The following is a 14,391-nucleotide window of genomic DNA, read 5'->3' on the forward strand; positions in this document are numbered from 1 at the left end:
AGTAAATTCTCTCTGGATTCTAATACATGGACCAAGCAGTTGACAGAAAGAAACCAACCTGTAGATTCCTCATTAGGAATGGACATCCTTATTGCGCTCTTCAGCTCCCCGATCTTCTGACTGTCCACGTTGTTTTCCTTGAGAACACCCAGGAAGTACCTCAAGTAGTTGTTCTTTGTTTTCTGCTCACAAGAACAAAGGGAAAGAAGGAAATGCGCATAAAGAACAAGGTTAACAGCAAAAAACAGAAACCAAAATCAAAAAATGTAAATGTTTGCGGTCATGTATTACTCACAGTGTTGAAGTGATCATAGAAGGTTGAAGACATATACAGCGGCAGCATCCCGAGGTCTTTCAGAGTTTGCTCAGTCCACACTGAAGGAGCTCTGGTTATCACGAAAACAGAACGGTGATTATTATTATGAAGGACAGAAAGGGCCAAATGTAAAAATGTAAATCTGCTGACAAGGAAACAAACAAACAGGAATGAAAATCTGCCACAGCGGTGAAGCGTTTTGCGTACCCATATCTTGTGTTGCCATTAGTCATTTGAGCCTGAACAGCAGCTGCTTGAGCAGAAGTGAGGCTGGGGCAGCTTTTGAGATTTTCCAAGATGGATGAATCTGAGTTTAGGATGTAGGACGCATCCAGGATGCAGCACATGTTTCCCAATACTGATATTTCATCTTTAGTTAAGCTTGTGTTTGTTATGCCCTTTGAAAATAAAAGAAACAGAAATTCATTTCAACTCAAAACATTAAACAAAACCTTATTGTGATGACAGTTATTTCCATTTCATGCAATTATTAATACATCTAATCTTTAGAGCTCAAGAAGTGATTTGTGGTTCGAGGACTCACCAAGCAGCTCTTTGCGTTTTCAAACAGGGCAGTGCGCTTGTAGCTGAGCGCTGCAGAGAAGACAGAGAAGTCTGCATTTCCCAACTCTGTGAAATAGGCCCTGCAGCTGGCCTGCGGCACCAGTGAGTAACTGCAAGAGGAAACACAAGTGTGACAAGCTGTAGCATCCACCATTCAGCTTTAATTCAGAACAAACAGACAGGATTCTTACTCATAATACAGCAGCACATCTGGAGGGTAGAGGTTGAAGTTGGCAGCATCGTCTTTAATGTAAGTGTACATGCAGGTCAGCTGTTGATTAAAAAAAAAGGCAAAATAATTAGCACCTTGTATCGTCCCCGTTTATGACGGAGAACATGTGTAAGAAAGCTCCATGACTTGTTGGATGGTAACGCATTTTTGTAATTTGCCTTCTCCACCAAAGCTGGAAGTCTGCACTTTAATCCACTGTGGTGGTGTGCAGCTGCAACATGCAAAAATTGCATCTTTGTTCAAACATTTATTACCCTAACTCTATGTGCCAGAGTTATATACGGTGTAATCTATATAACCCGATTCACAGGGTATGTATATATTGTTTTAAGTGTGTTTTAAACAATTGTTAGTTTCTCCTTTGATGTCCAATATGTTCACTTTTTAATATTTGAGCAGATATGAAGGAGATTTTAAATATCCCATAAATGCCTTGAACACTGTACCTGAGACTCCACTAGTTTAACCTTCCTGCTGCCTGACCTCCGACAGGCTTTGATCAGGTTCTTGACTTGCTCATTGCCAATGTTCCTCACTCCAGTGCATGTGAACCCTTGAAGCACAGAGGATGACAAACTACACACACACACACACACACACACACACACACACACACACACACACACACACACACACTGTTAGCTCTACTCAAACCCATTTGCAGGTTGTTTTGATTGATTTGATTGATCTCCCAGACTGATTTGAACTCACTTGTTTGGACCTCCCAGCTGTGCAGAGGCGCTCTCTGTAGCTACCGACTCAAAGAACAATTCAGCCTAACAAAACAAACAAACAAACAAAAAGAGTCTGTAATAACAGGCATGTAGCACAACACGACAATAAAAACTAAGCTGAGGGTTTCATCTTCTACCTGCTGCTGTTTCCATTCCTTTCTGTTGAGTATGGTTATAACGTCGTTGCTACTGGAGAAGCCCACCAGCAGGGATCGAGGGATCTCAGTGGCCAGGTCATTGGGAACGTTCTGGATCACTTGCACGCTGCTGGTGTTCACTGATATGATCTGAGAGGAGATGGAAGCATTGTGAGTTAACTCTCTGTGGAAAGCTTTCTATCTTTATCCAAAGCAGCTGATGGAAGTGTGCAGTTCAAATCATGCTCAAGTTATAACAGAAAACCTGTCATACCTGACTGACAAAGACCTGCTGGATGATCTGAGGACCAGAAAGGAGGTTTGCCACCAGTGAAGGAGTTTGGGAGGCACTTATCAGCTGATTACCAGAGATGCTCAAGAACACTCTGGAAGGTACACCAATGATGAGAGTGCCCAGACTTATCAGCGATGATGAGCTGTTGATCTGGTGAAAAGGATGGAAGCAGCACACGCATAAGTGAACATGACCACAAAGATGACTTTGATTTTTCTAAAGTCAGGATTCAGTCTAAAATCTGCTACCTGTATGATGCCCGAAGACAGCAGAGACTGGATGATGGTCATGGCCTGGCCTTCGCTCCAGCCCGTCACAGTGGAGAGAGTGCCGATGGAGTTTATTAAGTCCTGGGGTTTGATTGAGCTGATCTGATTCAGCGACATGCCAGTGCTTTGGCTGCCGAGGGCAGAAATGACTGTGGAGTCAATGTTCTGACCAAAGTTACCTGCCAAAGCAGCTGTGACCTTCACACGTGAGAGGAAAACTTTGTCAGTAGAGTCAAACTTATGTCTACAGTGTAAATATTCTGGGGAACAAAACTTTATCAAGTTAATAAAAGGAGAGCTTAGTGCTCTTTTATTCATCTTTCTATTTCACCCTTCTTAAAATCACGTACCGCCAGAACAAAGAGCTCTACACCACTCTAAATAATAAACACCAGATTCAAAACAGGAGCCTGCAAGTGAAACTAAACCCAATTTTATGTGGGTGACAAATTTAAGGAAATAATAAACTACTTTTTACCAAAATACCAGGCAAGATGCTGAATCTCTGAAAGATTGAAATCTTATAACATTCATGTCTAGTTGACCTTACCTATCCTGTATTGAATGTAGTTAGGTTTTTGCAGCAGACTGCACAAATAGCTGTTTTTCTTTTCTTTAAATGTTTCTTACTTGTGGGTCCAGGTTCGTACAGAGAACTGTGAGATTCTGCAGAACTATCAAAGTGTTGCTTGGACTCAGTTGGGTAAATGCTGGACCAGGAGCGACACACCGAAACAAGATAGGAAGGCTGCAAAGAAGGTTAAACAACACTTACAGAAAAATGCAGGATTTGTGGCTGGAGAACGCAACATATTGTATAGATTTAAACTCACAGTAAGGGGTTGAAGTTGCTGTCCTGTTGATACAAAAGGGTGGTGTAGTACTCTGTGAGGTTTGCAGGTAAGACAGAGGTGTTGAAAAGAGCGATGTTCTGAAGGTTCACTGTGAAGACCTGAATGACCTGCAGGGAGGGGAGAAAAGCACATCTGTAGGTCATGAAATTATCAACTGTTTTTTTGCTGCATTTGAATCCAAGTAGAAAAGCGTCAGTTCAAAATTTCCACCAATGTTGATTATTTACCGACTCAGATCCAAATGTCACAACATCGTCCAGAGTGAGGAAAGAGACGAAAGACCCGATGTACTGAGCAAACCAAGCTGTGGAATTCAGTTGTGAGTCGCTGGGGAAGTAACACTTTGGATTTGAGGCTAGAAAAAAAAGATGTGAACAATAAACACTAATGATAAAGATCAGAATAAATAAAAATATAATCTATAGTAATTTTACTCCAGCATAGCCTTTTTTAAATTGCTGTAAATTCTCGAAGTCAAATCTAGAAAGTAAGTAATAAAAAATGCTGCCCATAACAAACTGTTACTACAGTAGCTGGCAGATTTTACTGGAATAAACAATGTTATCCAACAGTCTGCCGATTGGTCTAAATATAAGCAAATATAATTTCCTTAAAGTTAAAGCAATCATTAACTGTCCTGTTTTTTTAGTTATTTAAAATCCAAAAATGTTAAATCAAGACAAAGTTACAAAAGGCAAAATCTTTGTGTCATGGTCCAGAGTCTGTGACTCCGTGTTTATGTTTAAGTTTATTATTATTCTGTGGTTTTGTTTATTCTGGGTTTTTGTACTCTCCTTTCATTTCATGTTCCTGTGTTCTGTGTCCCCCAGTCTGTGTTAAGTTTGTGTGTTGTGTTCAGTCTTTGTGTTTCCTGTTTTATTTTGAAGGTTCGTGTCTTTTAACCAAGATGGCGCGGCCACGTCCAGACGCCTTCCTGACCGCTCCGCTCCGACTATCCACTTTTCTTGTTTTTTACTTATTTTTTGCTCTGGTTTACATCCCAAAATCCTCTAGTCTTATAGTATACGACAGCGGATCACTTGTAAACATCGGTGACAAGGTTGCACATCTAATCTTGGACACTTTTAAACCCGACCCTTCCTGGCTGCCAGAGATTCTACGCGGCGCGGAGAACAACAAAGGACGGGCCGCTCATCTGAGGCGTAGAACAAAGAAGCGCCGGGGGAAACGCGCTGGTATTAGGAACAGACTGAGACAGCAGGCGCATCGCGCACCACTGCCCAGTATCCTACTGGCCAATGTACAATCCATGGAGAACAAGCTTGATGACCTAAGAGCAAGGGTCACCTTCCAACGTGACATGAGGGACTGCAACATTCTGTGCTTCACGGAGACATGGCTGACCCCCACCGTGCCGGACCAGGCCGTAACTCCGTCGGATTCATTGTTTGTGCTCCGCGTGGACAGAACAGCAGAGTCGAACAAAACCAAAGGTGGAGGAGTGTGTTTCATGGTAAACAGAAAGTGGTGTGATGCCAGGAGCATTTCTACGCTTTCCAGCGGCTGCTCGCCACATCTGGAGTTCCTGAGCATTAAGTGCCGCCCTTTCTATCTGCCCCGTGAGTTCACCTCGGTCATCGCCACGGTGGTCTACATCCCACCCCAAGCGGATATAGGTATGGCTTTGTCCGAATTACATGATGTGCTGAGTTCGCTTCAAAACAAGGACCCGGGCGCAGCCCTCATTGTAGCAGGAGACTTTAACAAAGCGAACCTCAGACAAGTCATGCCAAACTTTTACCAGCATGTCTCGTGTCCAACGAGGGGGGATCGAATTTTGGATCACTGCTACACGCCATACAAGCAGGGCTACAAAACTGTAGCCCTGCTTCCCAAACCAGAAACCATGGATGGACAGATCGATCCGCACTGCAGTAAACGCCAGGACCGCCTCCTACAACGCGGGTCTCGCCACTGGCGATATGAGCGCCTACAAAGCGGCCTCATACGGCGTGCGGTGCGCAGTGAGAGATGCCAAATGCCGGTACCGGGAGTACCGCTTCCACCAGGGCGAAACACGGAGTATGTGGCACGGACTACGCACCATTACGGACTACAAAGCCAGGGACACTGCGCCGATCAACGCCGACTCTGCATTCACCAATCAGCTGAATCAGTTCTATGCCCGTTTTGAGGTTAGCCAGGCGGCTAATGCTATCTACCGCCTGACTACCAAGGACAGTGACGTCATCAGCGAGAGACCGGTGACCAGCATCGCGGAGCATGACGTCCGAGCGGCATTGAAGAGTGAACACAAGGAAAGCGGCGGGGCCAGACGGCATCACCGGCCGTCTGCTGCGCTGCTGTGCTGACCAGCTAGCAGGTGTGTTCACTTATATCTTCAACAAGTCCCTGGCGAAGTCTGTGGTCCCCACATGCTTCAAAAGATCCACCATCATCCCTGTGCCCAAGAACAGCAAACCCTCATCCCTGAACGATTACCGGCCAGTTGCACTGACCTCGGTAGTAATGAAGGTGTTTGAGAGGCTGCTGAAGAACATCATCTCCTCCTCCATCCCAGACACCACAGATCCGCTGCAGTTCGCCTACAGATCCAACAGATCCACAGAGGATGCCATCGCCCACGTCCTACACACCACTCTCAGCCACGTGGACAAGAAACAGGGTAACTATGTGCGAATGCTGTTTGTTGATTACAGTTCAGCGTTTAACACAATAGTGCCCTGCAGACTGTTCCCAAAAGGATGAGGGATCTGGGACTTAACAGCCGTCTGTGTGCATGGGTGTTGGACTTCCTCACTGGCAGAACTCAGGTGGTGAGGGTGGGTAGATGCGTCTCTAACAGCATCACCATCAACACAGGAGCACCTCAGGGATGTGTCCTCTCGCCACTGCTCTACTCCCTCTACACTTCAGACTGTGTGGCCACCCATGGCTCCAACACCATTGTGAAGTTTGCTGACGACACAGTGGTGTTGGGTGCCATCTCCAACAACGATGAAGCAGCCTACATGGACGAAGTGAAGAATCTGGCATTATGGTGCCAGGACAACCACCTCCAGCTGAATGTCGGCAAGACCAAGGAGCTGGTGGTGGACTTCAGAAGGAGTCAGCACAGAGACTACAAGCCCATTATCATCAATGGAGCTCCAGTGGAGAGGGTGCAGTCCTTCAAGTATCTTGGTGTCCACATCTCCTCAGACCTGACATGGTCTGCCTACATTCAGGTCCAGACCAAAAAGGCTAGGCAGCGCCTGTATCACCTACGACAACTGAGGAAGTTCAGGGTCTCTCCAAAGATCCTCAGGATTTTCTATACAGGCGCTGTGGAGAGCATCCTCACACAGAACATGACATCGTGGTTTGGGAACAGCTGTGTGAAGGACCAAAAAGCTCTCCAGAGAGTGATCCGTACTGTCATGGTCCGTCGTCCTGTGTCTGTGGAATGCGTGATGCTCGGGTAGCCACACCCCCGGACCGGGCCAACACCGACACACCTGCTCTCCATCGCGGTGATTACATGAAGAGCTACTTAACCCGGCACTGACGGATGCTCCACGCCAGTCTGTTAATCACCTCACAGTGGTAACTAGACTTCCACGAAAGCGTGCATTCACTTCTGGTTGGAACTGTGTTTAATCCGCCTACTTGTGTCCAGGTTTCGACCCGGCGTTCGGCGTCTGCCACCTGCCTGTCATCCGGCTCAACTGGATCATTTGGTGCATCATCTTGCCCATTCGCTATCTCCACGGACTTCCTGCTCACGGACTGCCACACTTCCCTCCCGAGCTCCCACGGTCCCGCTCTATCGTAAGCCCCCTACTCTAACTCAGTCCTGATGTGTTTTCCCCGCTTCCCGGCTCCCTAGTAATCCTCTCCCCTTTCTATTGCAGCCTCCCACGGTCCCGATCCCGGCTTCCTTGTGTCCTTGTTTCCCTGGGTTTTTAGTTCCTTGTTTTGCTCCCTAGTTTTCCCGGGTCGCCTTTCGTTATTATAATAAAGTGTCTTTTCTGTTAGCGCTGAGTCTGCGTCTGGATCCTTTTGTGCACGCGCGCCGCGGCGCATGACAGGTACAGCAGAACGCTGCTGCAGGATTGCTCTCCCCCCGCTTCAGGACATCTACACCAGGAGATGCCGGACTAGAGCAGCGCAGATACTGAAGGACCCGTTCCAACTTCTGCAATCTGGTAGTGTGATAGATTGATTATTTGTTGAAGTCCATAATGGAGTAAAAAGTTGTGGTTAAAAGTTACCCAATATATTATTCAATTTATTTCAAATATGTAAATGTATAAACAAGGGTAAAAGAAGTCCCATTAAGAGACGTAATGTAACACAGGCTAAAATAGTTAAAAGAGTTCATGACTATGTTCAACCGGATAATAATCCTTAATGTGACTACAACCTGTGTAACATTCAATCTGTGATCTACTTGTCGAGCCTGGGGAATAATCCATGTGATTTAGTGATCGTGATTGATTAGTTATGCCTGCTGTTGCCGGAAGGGGGAGCTCTGGCCACGATGCCTCATTCGCAATGAAGCTGCTGAAAGAGAAGCATCGTGTCTGAGCGTCGTCATTGACTTATCCCCTTTTCAGGTAATAATTGTGCAATTCTGCTGTTGGACTTTACAAATATGTATGTTGAGTTGTACTGACCGTGTTTCCAAATGTACCAAGAGGTTACTAGGAATACTTAGATGACCTGTGTTAACTGTGATGTTAGGATAAGCTATAAGCAGCAAGCTAAGCTAAGCGCTCTGTTGGTGGCTAGCATGAAGCATTATCTGGCCAGACTGTGTATGAAACATACATTGTGTGCATTTTGCATTTGATCTGGACGAAGAACATGTTTATTTTGTATGAAGAGACAAATGCCTATTAGTGTTTTTATATGAATATTTTGTTTATTTTCTGTACATTTCAGTTTAATGGTCTAAGTTTGTTTATTGATTCATAAGCTGTTTTTGTAAATTCTTACATTCAATTTAATCCGTAACTTAAAGAAAAGGAAAGAAAACAGTCTTGAGATATATTGTCTTACAACTAACAGAGACTGTACATCGTTGTTAGGATGTTTAATACTTTTGTATGTATGTTTATATTTCTGAATCATTCGCAATGAAGCTGCTGAAAGAGAAGCATCGTGTCTGAGCGTCGTCATTGACTTATCCCCTTTTCAGCCCCTTTTCAGGGTGTAACAGTAGAAGGTTCCGCATCATCCGGGCAAGGACAGAGAGACTCAAGAGGAGCTTCTATCCCCAAGCCATCCGGGCCTTAAACACACACACCCTCCCTCTCACATAATCTATAATTGACTGAGACAGGACTCTCTTCCAAACACTCTAAACCCAGGCACAATGTACATTCCAAATTCCTTTAATTATAAATATGGTTCGTCTGCGTTATTCCCCTCTGTCATTCCGTGCATCTTCCTCTGTCTGCCTGTGCATTCTCCCCGCGCTGTCCTCCCTGCTAGTTACCCTCACTCATGTTCAGGTTTTGTTGTTTAAGTTTTAGTTTTTCCCCAGTTTAGAGTGTTTTCAGTTCTGTTTCTTGCCACCCTTTCCTTTGTTTCGTACATCACTGTCACAATAAAGCTCGCTCACTTCAGAAGCCACCTGCAGTTTGGGTCCTTTTATAATTCAGACGTCTTGCCCTGGCAACCCGTGACACTTTGAACCTTATTAAGAACGATGACGGGGACAAGCATCAGTGAAAAATTGCTGCTGTCTTGCTTTTAATGTACTTATACTGTATGTGTACTATACTATGTGTATGTGAATAAAATAATTTTTTTTTTTTTAAAGAAAATGACTCTAAAGAAAAAGCAAGTCCTGAATAAAGGGTTGCTGACTGCAAAAAATGAAGATCTACTAGTGACAGCAAAGGAGCTAATTACTTTGTATGTGTATGGTTGTCTGAGCTCTTTGTTATCATGTTAATGCTTTGCTTCTTTCTCGGGTATTAATGTAGCAAGGCAGAGAGTGACAACGTTGGCTAATATCAGCAAACCTTAAGAGATATACTGTATCCTCATAATTCACATTACTGAGTGTATTGACTTTGTTCTACTGTTACACACAGTTGAGTATTAGATATATACAGATATATCCAAAGCACAACAATCTGCTGCAAAATGAAGGGAAACTGAAAAATTGCAATTCCCTGAATTTTGTATTGTTGGAATTAAATAATGTGCAGTGCCTCAATAATGCTATGCTTTTTTAATAATAAGTGTTATAAAGTTATATAGTGTATTTTAAGCGGACACAGCCCTGAAAAATAAAGGCATGAGACCAGGTGTCCTTGGGAGTAGAAAGCTGCAGACTCTCGCTCATGTTTGCCTGTAGATAAGAGGGGACCATCTCTAGTGGAAAGTTACTGAGACACTGTTGTTTAGACTAGAATGAGAGAGCTTCTATAATAAAACTGTTAGGGGCACAGCAGCATTTTGGGATCGGCAGTGTGTCATGCAGGATGCATCTCCCTTCTAGAAGTAATAAAGTATTAAATGGTCTACTGAGCAGTGTTTCGTCTTCCATCGGATGCCTCTGAGGAATCAAAAGAACTCGGTGAAGTGTTGTTATTAACAGTGTACAACTAAATTTTCCTTTTAATTTAAATTGTGCTCAGGCAGTTGTGCTTTTAGGTGACATGTGGTTGCTGTTCAGTTTCATGTAGAATATCATTTGATCAATGTCTTTTCCCCCCACTTGAATTAGCATCCCACTTGATCCTTGACCCTGGCATTCTTGAAAGACTTACTTGAGCCGACGTAAAGGTAAGTCCTGATGGTGTTGTACACGTCTCCCCTCACAAAGTCAGCAGTAGTGTAGTTGTATACCCCAAGGACTGAGACACTGAAACACAACAAATTTAAATCAGAACACAAAACAAAAAAACATATAAAGCAGGATTTAGTGCTGTAGTAAAACACACAGTTTTTGGAAGGCCAGGCAGGAGGTGCTGTTTATGACACTGGGACTGATCAGGCTCTTTGTGAGGAAGGGCAAGTAGTTCTTGAGGTGTTGGTCAAACCAAGCATCCACCTCCAACGTTTGGGTGCTGCTGAGGGCCATGGGCCAGACGCAGGGCAGGATGGAGCGCCTCACCGCTTCCGGCAGAGACTCCTGGAGGCAATGCACAGATTAATGTGTTTAATCATTGCATTGTGTTTGCATTTCTGCGTGTGCTTGTGCCTTGGGCTACGTACAGTTTCTAGAAACTGTGGTGTCTGGCTGTAGCTGTTGAAGAGCATGCAGAGCTGTGCGTTGTTGTCGACAACATTAGGACGTCGTAGATAATCCCCAAGCTCCGATGGAGGGATGGAATTTATGATCTAGAAGATTAGAAGACATAAATTAAGACATTCTCCTCTTGCTTTATCATATTTACTCCTGATATCTTTCAAGTCAACACACCAGACTCATTCTGTCAGGAGGCATGAGCGACAGGAAGGCGGTGAGGTTGGGAAACTGGAAACCCATGAAAGATTGCTCCAGGAAACCATAGAAACTGGTGTTGTAGCTGTCACTGTAGCAGCGGAGAGGTGTTGGACCTAGAGGAAAAGGTGGAGACACAAACTAGGTTATAATATTGGAACTTTGCCTCATGCTTTGTTAAACCATCTGGAATAAAATAAATAAACAAAGTTTTACTTGTTGTTGTATTCACATAAAATGTGACAAACATACATGTTTAATGAAAAAATAACAAGAGCGAGCATAGGAGAAAACTCAATGTCTGACTCCTCTCTCACTTTCACAAGGCTGGCAGCCATTATGTTAAGAAATGTGAATGGGCTACTCGCTTACAGGAATGTTACAGCCCAATTTCATAAAGCATCCAACAAAAAAAATTAAAGCTGAGTTTACTGGTTTCCTGGGTTAGCTTTACCTCCGAGGGTCTGGAGGATTTGATCATAGATTTTCTGCTGTGTGTCTGTGCTGAGCGTTGAGATAGTCATGTTCAGGTTCAGTACACTGAAACAAAAAAATGCAAAGGTTTATTTCCAGTCAGATTGCTTAAATACTTCCATATATGGTGCTTGAAGCTTTGTGCTCACCCCAGCTGCTCAATGCTGCAGCTCCGTCCTGCCAGTATTCCGAAGTAAGGTGCAACTTGTCCTGGTGAAAGTTGTACCAGCAGAGGTGGCAGCCGGGAGGTAAGCCACACCTCTACGTCCGCATCACTCATCGAAGGAAGGGAGAGGTTTGCACGATCAAACACAACTTGCAACATGGCTGACCTCACGACTGAAGGCAATGCGTCTTCAGGAGCCTGTAGAAAAAACCAAAAGTAATAATCATGTTTTTTAGATGTAACAGGTGTAACAGGACCTTCTTCAACTTCTGTGTGAGAAGACTAACCAGAAAAATGTTAGAGTTTACCATCATTGCAAACATAAACACAAAACGTATGAATGTTTTACATGTGATGAACAGATAAACTCAGCTTGACTTGACCTCTAGTATCAACAAAACACACCAGGTGACTTTATAACATGATGTATGCTCACCAGGAGAACAGATGAGAAATCATCAAAGAAGGCAGCCAGAGACTGGTCAGGCACATATTTCATCACCATGTTGACTTGCTCAGAAGTTGTGAGCTGGCCAGGTGTTGTGGACACCTCGGCTAGCTGTCTGACCGTGAGCTGTGACAAGGCTTCCATCTGCATATGCAAACACACATGTTGTCAGTGACAGTTGTGGTTATCACAGAGGGAAACCCCACCCCACAAGAAAACAGATGTAAAGACAGAAAATGCAGTGCATCATAACGCACCGCTGAGAAGTTGGAGTAGATCGTCTGAATGTCCTGGAACGTCGCAAGATAGGCAAAACCTCCCATGTTCACCTGCAGCCATTGTGCACTGGTGGCAATGCCTGAGCTGCAGGCGGGGTCTGAACCACAAACACACACAGAGGAAATTCAGCTTTATTGTGCTGAAGGAAAAGCATCTATCATACATTGTTATGTCACTTTGCAATACACGTGACCACCCTGGATTACTGTATTCCTGAATCCCACCAATTCTATCAACATGTGTGAATGTTGGATTAATTCAGATGTGACGTGAACAATACATAGACTGTAACTGTTAATAGGCTGCCATTGATTGTTACTGGGCTGTAATACAGCAGTGTACCTGTGCTGTTGTTCCTGGTCAGGAAAACCTTAATGAAGTGCGTGTAGACAGACACCTGCCTGGCAAACGTCAATTGTGGCCGGAGTTGACTCAAAATCTGCTGACTGAATTGAAATTGGGATTAGGTTAATTAAAAAATGGCAGGCTTTTGGTATACCAAGAAAGGCAGTCACATTTGATGTAATTTGTATGGTCTAATTTCTTACATGGCCTGGTAGGAGCTGCAGGTCAGGTTCTTTGTGGAGATACATGAAAGGAAGTCAGGTGAAACAGCTGGCAGAAATGGGAGAAGGCGGCGGCCAAACCACGTCTGGATGAAGGTTAGATTATTGAGGGTGGCCGTGTTGACAGTATCTATTCGGAGTTCTTGTATGGTGTCCAGAATCACGGACACTGCTGGGTTGTTGGCGTCCAGAGTCTATAACAAAGATCAAAATGTGATGTAACTACTGACTTTTCTTATCTTTCAACAACAGACGGTTTGCAGAAGGTTCTTCTCGTCTTACAAAATATTGTGTAATGCTTTCATACCGTGTTGACGAGCAGATCCAGAGCCTGGTCCAGGACCTGAGAGGTTTCGGAGAGGACAAGTTTCCAGACAGATTTGGACCCACTCGAGCTGGAGGAGTGGTTGCACTTCAGTATCATCGCCAGCTGTTCTGCTGTTATTGTTGACAGCTGCGTGACGACAGAGAGCAGTTTAGACTCCACAGTGAAAGTGAAAACGAGCTGAATCACAGACGGCTGTTGACTTATGTGACGCTTTTTTTTTTTTTTTGCTTGGTCAGGCCTCTTCCGGGGCAAAGGGGCCCTCGGGCCTCCGGCCTCTGGGCCTGCGGCTCGGTTCACTCACACTCAAACCTTTTGAATACAAGCACGCTGATCCACACAGGTGTCCACGCGGGTGTCCACTGTTCATAGACATAGACTACACCTTTATTGGCTGCTACTTCCAAGCACATTTTGCGCTGTCGGTCCTGCTTGCTACACAACAACATTCAATATTTAGTATTTACTGCTGTTTACACTTAGCTAGATTAACGTGACGGTGTTGTGTTTAGTATGTTGCTCTGGTTTTTTGCTTGTTTTCTCTTCTTTTTCTCTCAACAGGTGATCCAGGAGATTTTTTTTCTCTTCTTTCTCTTTTTAAGTGCCCTTCCTCACTGTCCCTCTTCCCTTCTGTTTTTCTTTTCCTTCATCTTTCTTTCTCCCTTTTCTATCCCTCAGTCATGTCTGTCTCGTCTGTAACAACTGAAAATAAAATAAAATAAATGATCACAACAAAGGTCGATCAAATGGACCAATACGGCAAGGCCGTGATGATCCATTTGGCAAAGTAAATCCGTTGGGTATCCTTGCTGGTCTTCAGACAACAATTCTGACGGCTAAAGAACCAAATGGGACAGGCAAAAAAATAAATAAATTAAAAAAGATTATGTGACGCTCTTACCGAGGCACAAGCCAGTTGCTCAACGGCCAAGTCACAGAGGTTTCCGCTCGTCTGTGCACTGGTGAGTTGGAGCTGCACTGCTGTTCTGTGGTTTCAAAATAAAACATGTGATTGGTACTTTGTTGACATCTGGGACAACGTTGCATAAAAAGTAAACTCTCCAACAGGTTCATGTAAATCCTACCTGTTCAAACCGATACAGATTTCCGTTTCTGTACCAAAAAAAGGAGAAAAAAAAGTTATAAATTGACAATAAAAAAAATTGCATTTTTATGCATAAAGAAGTGGAGAACTTACCATTTGCCGTGCTGACATTACACTTGTAAGAGAAACAGACACAGAGCACATTACAAATCTACTATATTAAGACTAAAGTAAGACAAAACAAATAATCTAAAACATACA

The 14,391-nt window shown here is 44.0% G+C and overlaps 1 protein-coding gene across 1 annotated transcript in view; it reads right to left on the minus strand.

The window, feature by feature from the left end:
- mslnb (mesothelin b) overlaps window positions 1–14,391 on the minus strand; it is a 48,706-nt gene that overhangs the window by 21,564 nt on the left and 12,751 nt on the right. Inside the window, exons 31-57 of the mRNA XM_085458732.1 lie at window positions 14,284–14,305; window positions 14,171–14,198; window positions 13,987–14,071; window positions 13,068–13,214; window positions 12,743–12,954; window positions 12,537–12,640; window positions 12,173–12,291; window positions 11,904–12,059; window positions 11,451–11,665; window positions 11,282–11,367; window positions 10,807–10,943; window positions 10,599–10,724; window positions 10,325–10,515; window positions 10,151–10,245; window positions 3,629–3,756; window positions 3,381–3,508; window positions 3,178–3,295; window positions 2,527–2,745; window positions 2,258–2,428; window positions 1,984–2,133; window positions 1,824–1,888; window positions 1,559–1,688; window positions 1,072–1,151; window positions 861–990; window positions 524–714; window positions 296–386; window positions 59–182 (exon numbers count right to left, since the gene is read on the minus strand). Coding sequence (XP_085314858.1) covers window positions 59–182; window positions 296–386; window positions 524–714; window positions 861–990; window positions 1,072–1,151; window positions 1,559–1,688; window positions 1,824–1,888; window positions 1,984–2,133; window positions 2,258–2,428; window positions 2,527–2,745; window positions 3,178–3,295; window positions 3,381–3,508; window positions 3,629–3,756; window positions 10,151–10,245; window positions 10,325–10,515; window positions 10,599–10,724; window positions 10,807–10,943; window positions 11,282–11,367; window positions 11,451–11,665; window positions 11,904–12,059; window positions 12,173–12,291; window positions 12,537–12,640; window positions 12,743–12,954; window positions 13,068–13,214; window positions 13,987–14,071; window positions 14,171–14,198; window positions 14,284–14,305 — 3,448 coding nt within the window. The remainder of the gene's footprint in view (window positions 1–58; window positions 183–295; window positions 387–523; window positions 715–860; window positions 991–1,071; window positions 1,152–1,558; window positions 1,689–1,823; window positions 1,889–1,983; window positions 2,134–2,257; window positions 2,429–2,526; window positions 2,746–3,177; window positions 3,296–3,380; window positions 3,509–3,628; window positions 3,757–10,150; window positions 10,246–10,324; window positions 10,516–10,598; window positions 10,725–10,806; window positions 10,944–11,281; window positions 11,368–11,450; window positions 11,666–11,903; window positions 12,060–12,172; window positions 12,292–12,536; window positions 12,641–12,742; window positions 12,955–13,067; window positions 13,215–13,986; window positions 14,072–14,170; window positions 14,199–14,283; window positions 14,306–14,391) is intronic.

The sequence above is a fragment of the Copadichromis virginalis genome, linkage group LG6 (assembly GCF_057382275.1).
Source record: "Copadichromis virginalis isolate Kocher_CV1m ecotype Utaka linkage group LG6, C_Virginalis_male_GT1.1, whole genome shotgun sequence".
NCBI lineage: Eukaryota > Metazoa > Chordata > Actinopteri > Cichliformes > Cichlidae > Copadichromis > Copadichromis virginalis.